Raw genomic sequence first — 14,323 nt, 5'->3', positions numbered from 1 at the left:
TTTGTCATTCTCAGTAGCGCTCCAAAAAGAATATGGAAAGACCAAAACAAAACAAATACTGTGAGTACATAGTGAAAAAAAGAGGAATATAACGAGTAGAGTTCAATTCCGCATATTTATGTTTGCAAATTATTATTAACAATTATAAATTATTTCTAAAAAAGAAATATCGTCACCTTTTCGTGATTATTTACGAATCATAGACGCTTCAAATTACAGAATTCTGATAAAATTAACTTCAAAATCACAAATAATTGTAGGAATAAACTATGCAGTCTCCCACAGCTGCAAATGTTCACCTGATCAGCAATAAATGTATGTCTGATGGTTTTGTTAAATTTACATATAGAAAAAATACCAGTTGAAAACCAAAAGTTGAAAAAATAAAAGTAAAAATTTTTAAAAATCAGTAAAATGAGCTGATGTTTTAGTGGGGATTGATTTTGTCAGAGAAAATTGCCATGAAGCGTCTGATACCTACCGAATTGATATTATAATTAAATTGAGAACTCAACATTTCGCTTTTTAAATAAATTTTTAGTTTGCCTGGAACGCCTGCATCTCCTGAACATTGAAATAGGTAGGTTGTTATGAATTTCACACGCTAATCTTTTTATCTACATTGTCTAGTAATTCCTATAAAAAATAATTTAATATTTGTTGATATAAGTATAAGACATAAATAAGTTAATTATTTGAAATTAAAAAAAAAAGAAATTTTTGTTTCAAATATGAGTCTTATATTGTATATGTGCATATATTTAGTAAGATTGTGGTAACGTCAGGCCCTCATTTCCCCTCAAATGGACCCCATTGGTAGATCAAAGACCATTCTTTTTACATATATCGCTCGCTGGTGGTGCAATTTGAACTGCCATCAATTAATCCCAACATAAACGTCCGGATAGTCCCAAGAGAACAAATTCGTATTACTTTCTGCCCTTCGAAACGATTCAAACATCCATTCTAAACGTCGCTGTTTGTGCTCACTTCACCCGGATACACTATCTCGCGATCTCCTCGTGTCTCGTTCCTCGCTAGGGTCAACCCCCTGGCAGCCCTGGTTAAAAGCCGTTCCAGACGGCACATTTCATGCACATACACACAATGGCTTCACCTTTCTGTCGATTTCTGTTATCCTGTTCCTTAACTAATATTTAAGATGAATCCAGAAATACGACGTGCTTTTCAGTGATGTTCCGTCAAATCGCTGCCATCGCTGCCTTCTTGTGCCTTACCTACGCTGCTCCATTCACAAGTATTGAGGATATTCCGGCTGAGTACAGAGGTGAATGGTGGATTAGAGCTTATTTTGACGTGGAGCATAGCAGAATACCATTTTAATGTGTTAGACATTTGCACTTTAGAGCTTATCCCCAAAGAAGCTAAGGACTTTCTGACCGGTCTTTCTGATGCTGACAAGGCTGTGCTTAAGGATATTGCCAAGAACTACGCCACATACAAGAACGAGGATGAGGTTAGCAACACTATCCGAGTGGTTATCCTATCGTTCTTCCTGATTCTCAGAATTTTTCGTTGTCTAGGCTTTGGCTGCGTTGAAAGCGAAATCACCTGAACTTGGTGAAAAAGCCGAGAAGCTTCACGCTATGGTGAAAGGCAAAGTTGACGCCCTCGGAGATGAAGCAAAAGCTTTCGCTAAGGAGGTAGGGTATAATCGGTGATTTGACGAGGATTTCATCCAAACGTCAGCGAGATTTTTTGCAGATTATCGCTGGAGCACGTAAGATCCAGGCTCAGGTTGTTGCCGGAAACAAGCCGAACCTTGCCGAACTTAAGGAGAAGGCACAAAGCGCGATCAACAAGTACAAGGCTCTGTCTGATGCAGCTAAGGAGGATCTCCAGAAACAATTCCCCATCCTTACATCCGTCTTCAAGAGTAAGTAATACCATTCAAAGTCAAATCTATTTCAGTCAAATCGTTGAAAAAAAAAGAGAAAAACTTAATGAGAATTTTCCTTCAGACGAGAAGTTCCAAAAGATGGCCGAGACTCTGCTTGCCAAGAACTAAATCCACCAGCAACTCGACTCGCAATTCCACAACAAAACGTGTAGTATCATCATAATTGTATGAGAATTTTTCGCTAACAATGTAATGCGCCATACTCTCACCTCTCTCACTTGTCCTTCCTACTACTTATTTAATAAATTCTTTCTTTAAGAAAAAACAAGAGTATTTTCATAATGCTACAAGTATAAAAGTACACTGGTTGAAAGATAAGGAGACGCAAGACGTCCAAATACTTCCTAAACTATCTTGGATTCCTAAAATCCTTAGACTTTGAATATTCTAATTCGTCTTCCGAGGAAATGCTTCCGAGCTGAGTGAAGCAAATCAAATCAGAAATTTAAAAAAGGGACCCTGATCGGGATGTCAATAAAGTGATACATGTGGACGATTCGTCGAACTCTCTCTCCTTTGATTTCTACTCGAAATCATCGAAATTCCGGATCGAATCAGTCACTTCAGGCTATGATGAATGTGATTTGCCGAAAAGCGACCTAATCGGAGTGCGAATAAAGTCAATTAGGAACTCCGTGCACAGATAAATATTCAAGAATCAATACAAATTCTAATTCGATCTCAGATAAGAATGAGGCAATTTCTAGGATATCTACAATTGTCGTCTTGCATCCCAACATTAAAAATAATTAGCAGTGGAATCAGTTCCGCTTCCAAAATATTCGACTCAAACCTATCAACCCCTTCCGAATATGAAAATATAGGCGTACAGAAATGGCCTCGTCAAAATGAACTAAAAAGCTAAAGTTGTAAAACAGCTGTTTCTAGCTATCCATGGTAATTCCGATGAGCTTATTCTTTCGTTTCGAATCTCAACATCGAAAAAAGTCTTGGAATCATTTCCGCTGCCAAAATATATTTGAATTAAATCACATTTTTCAAATATTTTCCTCTCGAATTCAATACTTTCAAAAGTGCGAATAATAACGACGAGGAGTAACGCAGTTCCCAACAGATGTGATGATATTTAATTTGGTTAGTGAGTAATTATTTGTCGCTGCAATTTGTAAATAATAAAAAATGTAAGTCCCAAGTTGGGCCTTCTTTGAATCTTGGCACCGCAGAGTTCAATTGTATCACTTACTTACTTGACTTAATCGGCGGGCTGATGTCATCGCCTGACGGGATTACCCGCATCTTCGCCGAGGTGTGCCGTTCTTTAATATAGTTCTGCCCAACCTTCTCGATCTTCTGCGAGAGCTTGCACAGAATCAATCCATTCGTCGCTATTCTATATACTGTGAAACCTTACGTCTCGCCTGAACCGCCTATCCACGCCGAGTTTCCTCAGGTCCTCTTTCACCAACTCAGTCCAGATTTTCCGTTTTCGGCCATGTGGCTTCCTCCAACTCGAACCCGACAAACTTCTCAGAACTCGATGAAGAAGGCGACCTGCCGGTCTCCTTAATATACGGCCAAAGAAACGAAGACGATTTACTCTAGCTACTTTCGATGGCCGGTTTCGATCGCGCGCCTAAAATGTAATCGGCCCACTTGTGCGATTCTTTACGTCCTAATCAAGGCCCACAAGCTCTCCGCTGCCGAATTTAGTTCAAGCAATACAGGGGATTTCAAGATTAGGCCTATCATTAGCAGTATTAAAGATCCCGCCAACAGAATATCCTAGTTCCTTAGCACTGTTCTCAGCCAGTTACTCCAATACGTTCCTGCACATCTCTCAAACACAAAAATGTTCATAGAGCACCTCCGCAAAGCGCGCCTTGAAGGAGATTGTGTTATCGAATCCTTCGGCGCCACCCCGCTCTACACCAACATTCCCACCGATGCTTTATCTGCAACCAACATCAGAGCTGCTTCTCGAACATCAGGGTACTCCTGACATGTACGATACGGCAAATATGCCGTATCGTACATGTCAGGAGTACCCTGATGATGCTGCTAAGCTAATATCTGAGATGTTCCGCATTTTGCTGGTCTTGGCAATACTATAGGCAGATTAGAGGCTTTGCCATGGGACAAAAAATTGCTCCTACATTAGCCGTTGCTTTCATGTCTACTGGAACGCAAATCTCTTTTGCACTGCGGATACATAGATGATTGTTGCATAATATGTCCAACGCAAGCCAAATTGGACACTTGGTTCGATCTCTTAAATGAATTATACCAGTACACAAAGTTCACGGGGAAAAGCCTAAAGACAATCGGCTGCGATTTCTCAATGTCCAAGTTCATTTGTGCCGGTGAAATTGGAAAACAAAATTTATTGAAAACCGAGTAATAAGAACTCTGATTCACTACCAATTTTAAATTCCATAGTTTCCTTAAAAATTCCACCTCTTTTAGATAGAATCTTTTCTTTTTTGTGTGAAGAAGTTGCAATCAAAACACAATGTAAGAAATATAAGAGACAGAATGGACTACTTTTTATTTATCTAAATTCTAATTACTATTCCATAAATTGACCGATAAGCTTGCGTGACTCGTGAAACTCGTGGTACTATTTTAGCTGTTGAAGGAGGAAGTCCGATTTTTCAATTTTTTTCAGTGTCCAGCTTGGTTACCTTAAATGATGAATACAATACAAATATCCTACACATTCCGCCCATAAGTTGAATCAGTGAACGATCTTTGGAAGAAAAGTCAAAATCACCCAAAACCGTTTTTGTGTCTAACCAAAGCATTTGATTTGTGACAATTACGTCCAGATTTAAATTTTACGGTATGTTAATGTTATGCTCATGTTCCGTACCCGAAATTACCCCGAAATTGGTCTGAATTCAGGTTCGGGTTCCCCTCTGCATATTGACAGCACTTAAATTCCAAAAAAAAAAGGATTGTATGGGAGTCCTCTTATCCATGTAGTAATATAAGTAATCGAGCTATGTTGTTCGTTTTACTAACACTAGCTGGAACTAGGAAAAGAACTAAGTGCTATTCTTGAATACTATGCTATACTATGTGTACTAACAAACCTAATGAATTTATTTGTATACACACAGAGAATAAACACAATAAGCATTCAGTCACCAATGAATACTCATAAAAATCAAAACACGGAGTCAACGTAGAACCGTAACGACGCATGTTGATATGATTTATACCGCATGCACAGTTCGCACAAGCACACTATTCTAATGCAAAAGTAACTATATTGATCGGATTCTAATACTGCAACAACTTTTGGGATTGAACAATAATAGAGAGCATAAGAATTGATCTAAAAGAATATTTCTACCTTGCTCTTAATTACATACCAACTTAAGGTTACACACATTAATTCATACAAAATTCTCAACAATATTCCGCAATATGAAATAATAGCTTAATTTTTAAGCTGATCACATATTGAAATGATAACATACGTTGATCACATTTAAATATTCAACGCCAATAAAAAAAAGGACAAAGTCTCTGGCGTTAACAAATCCGTTTGGCATGTACCACCACGTTCATTTTAATTCAGAAAGTTTACGAATGTGTTATTAGCCTATCAAGTGAGTTGCGGGCGCTAGCCAATGTGTCAGTGTCTTCATTTTCCCAGACAGGTCTGGTACCAATTTAACGACCCCGAAGGAATCAAGCGCTCGGTGGGTACAAGGGCGGATTCAAACCACCGATCGTGCAGACCTGTCACCGACTGTGGTACATCCGCCCTTTAACACAAATGTCACTCACTATCATCGGAACATGAGGTCAACGTAGCAATATTACGAGTATAGTAGTATACGTGTATAGTATAGTAAGGGTATGTGCGAGATGCATTACTCAAATATTCGACTCAAGTAACTACATTGATCAAATTCTGTTGCTGCAAAAACCTATGCCATCGAATCAATTAAGAGCACAAGAAGTAATCTAATAACTAGTGCTCACTGCTAACTACCAGTACAACTATTTGTAAATTTATATATAATGTAAATGAAGCATCCTTTTAAACTTAAAAAGAACTCGTTCATTAAACATTGAACTAACACAGACTTCTATGTATTTGGATAAGACACCCAATCATAGAACAGTCTCAACAGATCGCAGAATACAAACACTACCCTGCTATATACATCTTGATCAGTATATCTTGCCATGGACATGTGATTTTGCGCTCTGACATTGAGCCAGAGTGATCTGGCTTTGGCAATAAGCAGCGATTATCCATACCGGCAAGGCTACATACTAGGGCATAAGCTCTCATGTTGCCACGAGATAGAGTTGCCTTCCGACACCAGGAAACAAAGTTACTGCTACCTTGATTAGGTGGGATTCTACCTTAGAGGCGTTCAGTCATAATCCCCCAGATGTTAGCTTCGGACCATTGACCGATCGGTCAAGTTCATGAATCAAATTTCCGAACCTGCTGTTCCTCTCGTAGTAAGCAGGATTAGTATTGCATCAATTAGTCAACACTAGGGTAAAACTAACCCTCTCACGACGGTCTAAACCCAGCTCACGAGCCCTATTATGGGGCGAACAATCCAACGCCTGGCAAATTCTGCTTCGCAATGATACGAAGAGTCGACATCGAAGGATCAAAAAGCAGCGTCGCTATGGACGCTTGGCTGCCACAAACCAGTTATACCTGTGGTAGCTTTTCTGACACCTCTTACCAGAAACTATTTGAATTAAAAGGATCGATAGGCCACGCTTTCGTGGTTTGTACTTATACTGAAAGTCAAGAACAAGCGAGTTTTTGCTCTTTTGCTCTACGAGAGGTTTCCGTCCTCTCTAAGCTAGCCTTAGGACACCTGCGTTACGATTTGACAGATGTACCGCTCCAGTCAAACTCCACGCCGTCTTGGCGAGAGTAGCAATGCCACCAGGTGGCTTTGCATAAGACAAAGAAAAAAAAAAGCTGAAACTCAATCCTCTTCTTACCAAATAAGTAAAGAATCGATGAAAGTGGTGGTATTTCATTGGCGATCGAAGTCTCTCACCCATGCTACACCTTTCATGACTGTTCACAATGTCAAACTAGAGTCAGGCTCAACCGGGTTATTTTTTTTCGAAGCCTATTCCCTTGGCTGTGGTTTCGCTAGATAGTAGTTAGAGACGATGGGAATCTCGTTAATCCACTCATGCGCGTCAGAGTCTCCCACCTTTACCACAGTGCCGTTCCGAGCTGGTCGAGATTCCCACTGATTTTATTGTGGTTACCAGCTGCAAAAGATGTCCTAGCGCCGAGTTACTAGGATCCGGTACCCTGACGACCTCACCGTGTGCAGCTTAATAAGTTTTCACTATGAGAACTTTGTGTACCGCCAACAAGGCACAGTGTCCTTACATGGCTCCGTGGCATAAGTCATATTCTCACCGTCCATATTCACGTTCAGCGGTGCTTCGGTGCAGCCTACTCCGATGATAGTACTCCAGCTCCAGGAATCTCGAACCGGATGAGTGTTCCACCAACTGCGTCATTCTTACCTTATACTAGCCTTAGTGAACTCTCTCTTGATGTTCGTTTATCATTCATTTTTACCTTGGACACACTACCCATTCGACAACGACAGGCTGCTGCTCTTCCTATCTTTCGACTAGAAATCTGGGCCGGATCCCAAAATCATCAGGCTACCGCTTACCGATGGATAGATCTTACTAGCATTAATGGCCGTAATGCCTCATCAGTATCATGTGTTCACGAGTTATCCTGTTTCGCTCTGCTCACTGATTGGACAGATGACATTTGTCCATTCTATTTGTACCCATTTGCCGCTCTCTGCATGTTCTCGATCAAGACGTCTGTACTGTCAGGTAACTCCAAAGCTTGGACACTAGTGCTTAAGTTGGGTGTGATTTCTTCACAAGTGCCTGTTACGATAGAAATCACATCAACTCTGCACTTTTTATCTTTTTGAAGTACCGCCTTCGGATTTGGTCCAGGGTGGAATTCACTCACCTTCGTGTCTTCCGGTAGAGTGCTGTCCACCCCATACTTGCAAAGCTTTCTCTTTTCCTGTGAGAGGACACGGGTAAACCATGAGACCAAAACCTCGACGATCCAGATCCGATTAGCTACTATCCCACAAAATGAGGTCTGGTCTATTCTGAGTTAGTCCCCTACTGGCCCAGAGCGAGTTACTCCAGAGTATCACTGTATGAGGCAAGTCAACGACATGCGGTTCATGAGTGTGCACTGTCATTCTAACTTTGTACTTTTTCCTTAATGATGAGTATAGTACTTGAGCGACATCATCATGTCTTTCGACCATGATGTTCGTTCGCCAATTACTGCAGGCTGACACAATGTGCTCTGCGGTTTCAAAAGCTTTGGGCAAGCATTACATTTGATAGATCCCTCTACCGTTAGGCATACAGGCTCTGCCTGCCGCGCTGCTACTAGTAAGCAGAGAGCCCTCTTGGACGGCCCATACGTTCCTCAGAATTTCGAATGAGGTATACCCCCTCGTTGACCACAGGAACGAGTCCTTTAGGTATAACCCAGCTGACCACTCATCGCTCCGTCCCCGCTTCGGCAGCGCACGGCTAGCTACTTCTTTGCTTCTTCAAGCCAGTAATTGGTGCTGAGCCCACCTGGTTCGGATCAGCGCAGAGATCGCTCGCGCGGCCCCAGTTGCGTTGAAGTACGTTTTGCTGTCCACGACGACTCGTTAGAATCGCTCTTGACACTCTTCGTTCGAGTCCATTGGTAACAAGTACCTTCTGGAAGTCCGAAATTATTGATCGTTTATTGCTCGCATGAAACCACTCAGCCAACTCGTATGAGACCAGGAGGTCGGTGCTCGTTGCTAGATAGCACCACGAATACGCGATGCTAATCTCTAGCTCATTTTCCACTGACTTCAGTCCGAGTCCTCCTGACTCCTTGTCTACATACAGCCTTGCCGCGCAGTTGCTTCGGAATCTCAAATGAGACTCTTCGATAACCTTGCGGACCTTCGCGTCAAATCTGTTTGCACGTTTTTTGAGCGTACTTAGTTTGCCGGCTCCAAAAATGACACACGAGATGGCGTATTTAAGCTTTGGGATCACTATTTGGTTGAACCCATTGACTTTCTGGCGAACCGTCAGGTCGCTGGAGAACAGCTCTTTCTGGACCTGACTTTCTGGCGAACCGTCAGGTCGCTGAAGTCGCTTAGCGGTCTCCATCGCTGCACTCACCACTCTGTCAAATAATTCCCCGACGCGGACTAAGCTGTTCTGCTCAGCACCCAAATACTTATGCAACTCTTTTGCTCCTCCAAGAATTGGAATATTGTCCAATTGCACTTGCCCGGAGGAAGCGCAGTTTAGACTACGTGAAGCGCACTTTCGTGTGTTGAGTTCCAGCCCTAGTGATCCAAACATGTCTTGGATTCCTCGCCTCGCTAGCGTCATATCATCCTTGTTAGGTGAGTAAATTTTCAGGTCGTCCATGTAGAGGATATGTTCGACCTGGAGGGCCCCGTTGGTACGGTTCCTTGTTTTTGTTGTGTATGGCATTGTGTGGCGTTGAATCCAGTAAGAGACAGGAGCAATGGCTAGACAGAATAGCAGCGGGTTCAAAGTGTCTCCCTGCATAAGACCATTTCTGATCCGCAGTCGACGACTCTTCACTAGCTTGCCATTTGTAAAGCCGTGATATTTCACACTCTACAGACCCATGATCTGCGAGAGTAGCTTGCGTAGGTCTGAGGCTATTCCCCACTGCTTTATGATCCATTTAATGGCGCCATGTGCAAGTGAGTCAAAAACTTTGGTCAGATCCACCCAAAGTATGTGTAGCTCCTGTTTGTGCTTAAGAGAGTCTCTTATGACAGTCTGGTTCAGGGCTTGGGCATGCGTGCATCCCCATATACCCTGCCTTAGCGCGATCTGTTCTCGGGGGAACCGATCACCTATGGTTTGAAGTATGCGTGTTGACTTACTGGCTGTCAGGATCTTATAACAGATATTTAAACAAGCTATTGGCCGGTAGTCGCCTGGGCCCCTCAAGCTCTGTTTCGTCTTCATCTCCTTCGGTATCAGTACCACTCTGCCTTGACACACCCACGCTGGCACTACCTTCCTCGGCTTCACCAGTGCCCTTTGACACCAGTAGATCAGCCTCGTCTTGGCAGCCGTGAGGTGTTTCCACCAGAAGCCCTGAATACCGTCCGGTCCGGTCGCCTTCTAAGGTCTGACTTTGTTGAATAAACGCCGCCATTCCTCTTCATTAAGCTCTACGGACTTTCTCGGAGTTTCTGACTCGCCTTGATCGCCGGCCCTTTCTTTTTGCGCTGGGCTTACTTGAAAAAGCTTATGTTCTCCCACGATGGGTTCCCAGTACTCGCGGATGCTTGTAACTGGTACTACCGAAGTGGTACCGCGATCAGCTCGGTCCCTGACAACATACGAGGATCCTTTGTGACGGACAAATTGTCTGCGCATCGTATCCTCCAGTTTTTTGATCGTACTTTGCGTAGTAGCGAGGCGGTCCATGAGTTCCCTCAGGAGCCTCCTCAGACTTGCTCCACCGCGCACGTCATGCATTTCGGCAATTCGAAGGTACTTCCGACTTGGGGGTCGGGTTCTTTCTCCTCGCCTACGCGCATCTATTCGATCCAGCTCATGTTCGAGCGATGTAATCATGCTTACGAGAGTACCTCTCGACTCTACCGCTTCTTTCAGAGTTCGTTTTTGGTTAACACTATCCTCGTCTTTATTCATTTTGTCCGCCGTCGCAGCAATTGCACGGGCAATCGCGTAGACTGACACATTCAACTTGCTGAGGAAGTGTTTCCCATTTGAGAGCCGCTCTGGCATCTTGGCGTTTAAGATGCCGTTGCCAATCTCAAGAAGATCCGCAGGGATTTCGCCCTTTGGCCTCCTTATTGGGACTCGGTCTTCGGAAGTGGTCGCTGTCGCGTAGAACTTTTCAAATCTCTGGAGTAGTAAGCTCCAGAGTTTGAACGTCCTCGAGGTAGTTACACAGGCTTCCGGAGTCGTTTGACTCCTTCCACCCACATCCGAAATGGAGGTCTCTTGGCTAGGGTTTCCCCTCTCCATTGACTCCTCTCTATTCCTTTCCGTCACATTCTTATTTACCACTGGTAACGGTACAGTTGCACCGGTTGCCTGTGTATTTCTTTTGCACAGCTTCGCATATGCCGCCTTGAGGGCGTTAATGCTACGCTGCGCATCGTTACAGTTTCGTGAGCGCTCCCAAGCTTGCGCGAGGGGTGCCCACTGTACGCGTCCACAGACCTGTCTGTACCGTTCGACTTCCAGTGGCAGTTTCTGCAGTTCGCAAGCGGACCACAGATTCTTACCCCTTCGTCTCGACCTTAGAGCGCAAGGCTCGTAACTGGTGTCTTCGACTTGGGGGCTTGCGAGCCCTAAAGAGGGCCGTTGGGAAGTCGAACCTTGACCTTGTCCCAAGGGATTCGGTCTTTGACTAACACCTTTATAGCTGCGCCCAGTACCGCCAGGGCAGCTCGTATTGTCACTACTCCTCTTAACCGTAGTTTGTGTTTTGATTCGCTGCCAATAAACAATAAACGCAATATCTGTGGGATGGACTCACCATAATGACCACAACAGACCTATGATATAGGTGCTCTGCCCTAACAACAGCCCATTCGAAAGGCACAGATTCGGCTGCAGACAATCGGCTGTGATTTCCTAAGACTCGCACTCATATTCTACATGCTACACAACTATTTTACCTGCTTATTGATAGTCCAATTCAGCAACAGCCAAGATTGTTTAAAAAAAACTTTATTACGGCTAACGTTTCAGCGTCGTCGCCTTCGTCAGAGCCTGGAAAGTCAGATCATTTGTGATATATCCTCTCAAATGCCTCATCCTTAAGATGCTACATCCAAAATCGAAGCCAAGAGTCCAAAACGTTGTGCTTGCCTAGGTAGCCGCGTTGCCGTGATATTAGTGGAATTCCGCGTGATAAAATCGCTCCGCTAATACTAATTCGGATGCGACCCGGATATGACCCCGTAGATCAGAACCCGCAAAGGTCTTGATACAGAGCCAGCTCGTTGGTCACGGCTATGCATTCTTCCTTTCTATTCATTTTTGGACTTTTAGCGTTTAGCCAAAAGGCCTCTAAGGTTCTGCGAGCTACATTTTCGGATTCGTACGATAGGATTGTGACAGCTATGCAGAAAGGAGCATTTTCATGACATTTTCTGCGATGGGCTCCGAGATGGGTCGCTGCGTTTGAATGTTTCATCCCACCTAGATGTTCTTTAATACGAACGCAAAGGGATCGTCCTGTTTCGCCAATATATTCTTCGCCGCATGTTTTGCACAAATACAAATAAGCTACACCAGAGGCCATGCAGTCGTCTGCCTTACCAAATGGACATATTTCACAGTTTTGAGTCAGGCAAACGCGATAGTACATTCTGTTTCGCACTAACTGCTTCTTGAGATTTGTGCGAGGTATTTCCACAATTCTCACTTGGTCATCGAGACCACAAATAACCATGCCCTTATCGCCTTACTCAGGTCGTCGGTTATGAAAGGTAAGCAGAAATTGATTTTTTTTTAGTCATCCACCTTGGCATAATCTCGCTGCGCAATAAGACATGGCCTACGAGGTACATCAACAATGTTACCATTAGAGGTTGCGATCCGCTGCGCTAGGTTAACCGCATCGATCCTCTTCTGAAGATCAGATGTCACCCTTACGGATGTCCTAAACATGTTCCGAATGACTGATTTCTTTGTTTTCCAAGGGTGAGCTGAAAAACAGTGAAATAATATGTTTTTACTACTAGGTTTTCGAAACCATCGTATCTTCCAATCACCGTTGGACCACTGTATTTCCATGTTAAGGAAGGACAGCCAATTTTCTTTTTTGGGTTTCTCCCATGTAAACGTGTATGTAAGGGATTGCTGGTTTAGAAGCTCGAAACAAGTGTTCATCTCGTCTTGAGTGGAACATATGATGTAACAGTCATCAATGTAACGACAGTACAGGAAAGGTTTCCGTTCCAGGATGGGTTCTTCTATTTTAGACATGAATGCAGTGGCTAGTGTGGGAGTTAGTCATTGCCCCTGACCTGTCTGTAGTTAGTGTCCCGACCAGCGAAATATAGAGCACTTTAGACATTCATCCAGGAGCGTCATGATTTGCCTTATAGAAAACCCGTACAGGTTTAGAATGTCTTCGTGTTCTACGAGTAGCTCGAACACGGCCTGCATTGCAGCGCTGTTTGAGACATTGGTGTAAAGAGAAGTGATATAGAAAGATTCAACGTTCTAAGCGCGCTCTTCGAAGTTGCTCAAGAAACATGTTGGTGTTGGATAAATGCGCGAGAACATACTTAAGCAACGGAGCAAGTATAACGTTTAAAAGCCACGATATTCTATCAGTAGGCCCGCCTACATTGCTTATGATAGGACGTATTTTGAATACCCGTGGATCTTCTGAGAGGAGAGCAGAAGAGGAGAGCTTATGTGTTTTTACCCGTAAGTATAGAACCAGGCAACTAGGAAGTTCGCAATTCAGTCGTGTGATCATTGTTCTGTGTAACCCCGCAGCCTTTCCTGTCTTGACCCAAAGTCTATCGAGATGACGACATTGTTTTTTGAACTCTCCGTATCACGAAGAGTGACACTTGAGAATTGGGATCTTGTGGTTTGTACATCATTGCGGGGAATGGTAGCGAAGGAAGATTAGAATTTACGGCACTTCCTATTCCCCTTCCTTGCTCTCTCTCTCTCTCTTTTTGCTCTATATCGCAGATTTTGCCTGCACAACACAATTTACACTCACCTTTATTTTTCCACTCTCTTCTATTTCACACTTGTTCTTGTTGCAAATCTATTGAATTCTTGTTATTATTCACCAGTCTGAACGTCCGGCTAAAGCAGGACTTCAGACTTTCTGTAGTGTTCGATTCGCTCGCCTTCACCGATGAATAAGAAATGACAGTAGTGACTTGTTTTGTAAAATTATAATTGTTTTTTTTTCCTTTTAACGCTTTCTTCTATTTTTTTCCTCAAAAATTTAGGCATAGATGAGGGATTTCAAGATTTTCTTCCTAAACGCATCAGTACTAAATTCGGAGAACAAAGAAACTTGATTTTACTTCTATGTTTCTCTGAAGCCTCCCCAATTTGGCAACATTATTCGAAGTATGAGTTCCCTCCACTCTCAACACAGCACAGAATGATGTGCTAACATGAAATGACGTGAATATCGTCATCGTAGTGATGAAGATAGCACTCTACGTCAGACCACATAAACTGTTGACTGGTACTGTATTTAAGAAGCCGTTTGTATGTGTGTTTCCCCTTTTTGAAGAAAGGATGTTAGCAGCACCAGGGAAATATACTTGGAAATAGATACGCGGGTAAGTCATAGAAACCCATTCTACCGTTGGGGCT

General features: G+C 43.1%; 4 protein-coding genes across 6 annotated transcripts; 2 read left to right on the top strand and 2 right to left on the bottom strand.

Annotated features, from left to right (window-relative positions):
• Positions 1 to 1,194: 1,194 nt before the first annotated feature.
• On the top strand, positions 1,195 to 2,029 carry RB195_011846 (uncharacterized protein; the record flags this gene model as incomplete). The annotated part of the gene is made up of 5 exons (XM_013438249.2): positions 1,195 to 1,288; positions 1,368 to 1,477; positions 1,545 to 1,664; positions 1,726 to 1,897; positions 1,983 to 2,029. 5 exons carry the CDS (start codon positions 1,195 to 1,197, stop codon positions 2,027 to 2,029), a joined length of 543 nt encoding a protein of 180 aa, XP_013293703.1.
• A 5,357-nt stretch (positions 2,030 to 7,386) lies between these two features.
• RB195_011845 (uncharacterized protein) lies at positions 7,387 to 7,848 on the top strand (the record flags this gene model as incomplete). The annotated part of the gene is made up of 1 exon (XM_064193432.1): positions 7,387 to 7,848. The coding sequence occupies one exon, from the start codon at positions 7,387 to 7,389 to the stop codon at positions 7,846 to 7,848; it is 462 nt and encodes a 153-aa protein (XP_064051015.1).
• A 628-nt stretch (positions 7,849 to 8,476) lies between these two features.
• On the bottom strand, positions 8,477 to 9,511 carry RB195_011844 (uncharacterized protein; the record flags this gene model as incomplete). The annotated part of the gene is made up of 1 exon (XM_064193431.1): positions 8,477 to 9,511. One exon carries the CDS (start codon positions 9,509 to 9,511, stop codon positions 8,477 to 8,479), a length of 1,035 nt encoding a protein of 344 aa, XP_064051014.1.
• A 361-nt stretch (positions 9,512 to 9,872) lies between these two features.
• Positions 9,873 to 12,416, bottom strand: RB195_011843 (uncharacterized protein; the record flags this gene model as incomplete). 3 transcript variants are annotated; one of them, XM_064193430.1, is made up of 5 exons in its annotated part: positions 9,873 to 10,075; positions 10,129 to 11,425; positions 11,496 to 11,569; positions 11,638 to 11,640; positions 11,704 to 11,776. In XM_064193430.1, 5 exons carry the CDS (start codon positions 11,774 to 11,776, stop codon positions 9,873 to 9,875), a joined length of 1,650 nt encoding a protein of 549 aa, XP_064051013.1. The 3 variants fall into 3 exon arrangements, with proteins under 3 accessions (XP_064051013.1, XP_064051011.1, XP_064051012.1); XM_064193428.1 differs by lacking the exons at positions 9,873 to 10,075; positions 11,638 to 11,640; positions 11,704 to 11,776 and adding an exon at positions 12,164 to 12,416 and having other exon boundaries at positions 10,103 to 11,425; positions 11,496 to 11,593; XM_064193429.1 differs by lacking the exons at positions 9,873 to 10,075; positions 10,129 to 11,425; positions 11,496 to 11,569; positions 11,638 to 11,640; positions 11,704 to 11,776 and adding an exon at positions 11,928 to 12,416.
• Between the last annotated feature and the right edge of the window lie 1,907 nt (positions 12,417 to 14,323).

Source organism: Necator americanus, chromosome III (assembly GCF_031761385.1).
Source record: "Necator americanus strain Aroian chromosome III, whole genome shotgun sequence".
Lineage (NCBI taxonomy): Eukaryota > Metazoa > Nematoda > Chromadorea > Rhabditida > Ancylostomatidae > Necator > Necator americanus.
This window is presented reverse-complemented; position numbering and strand designations above follow the sequence as displayed.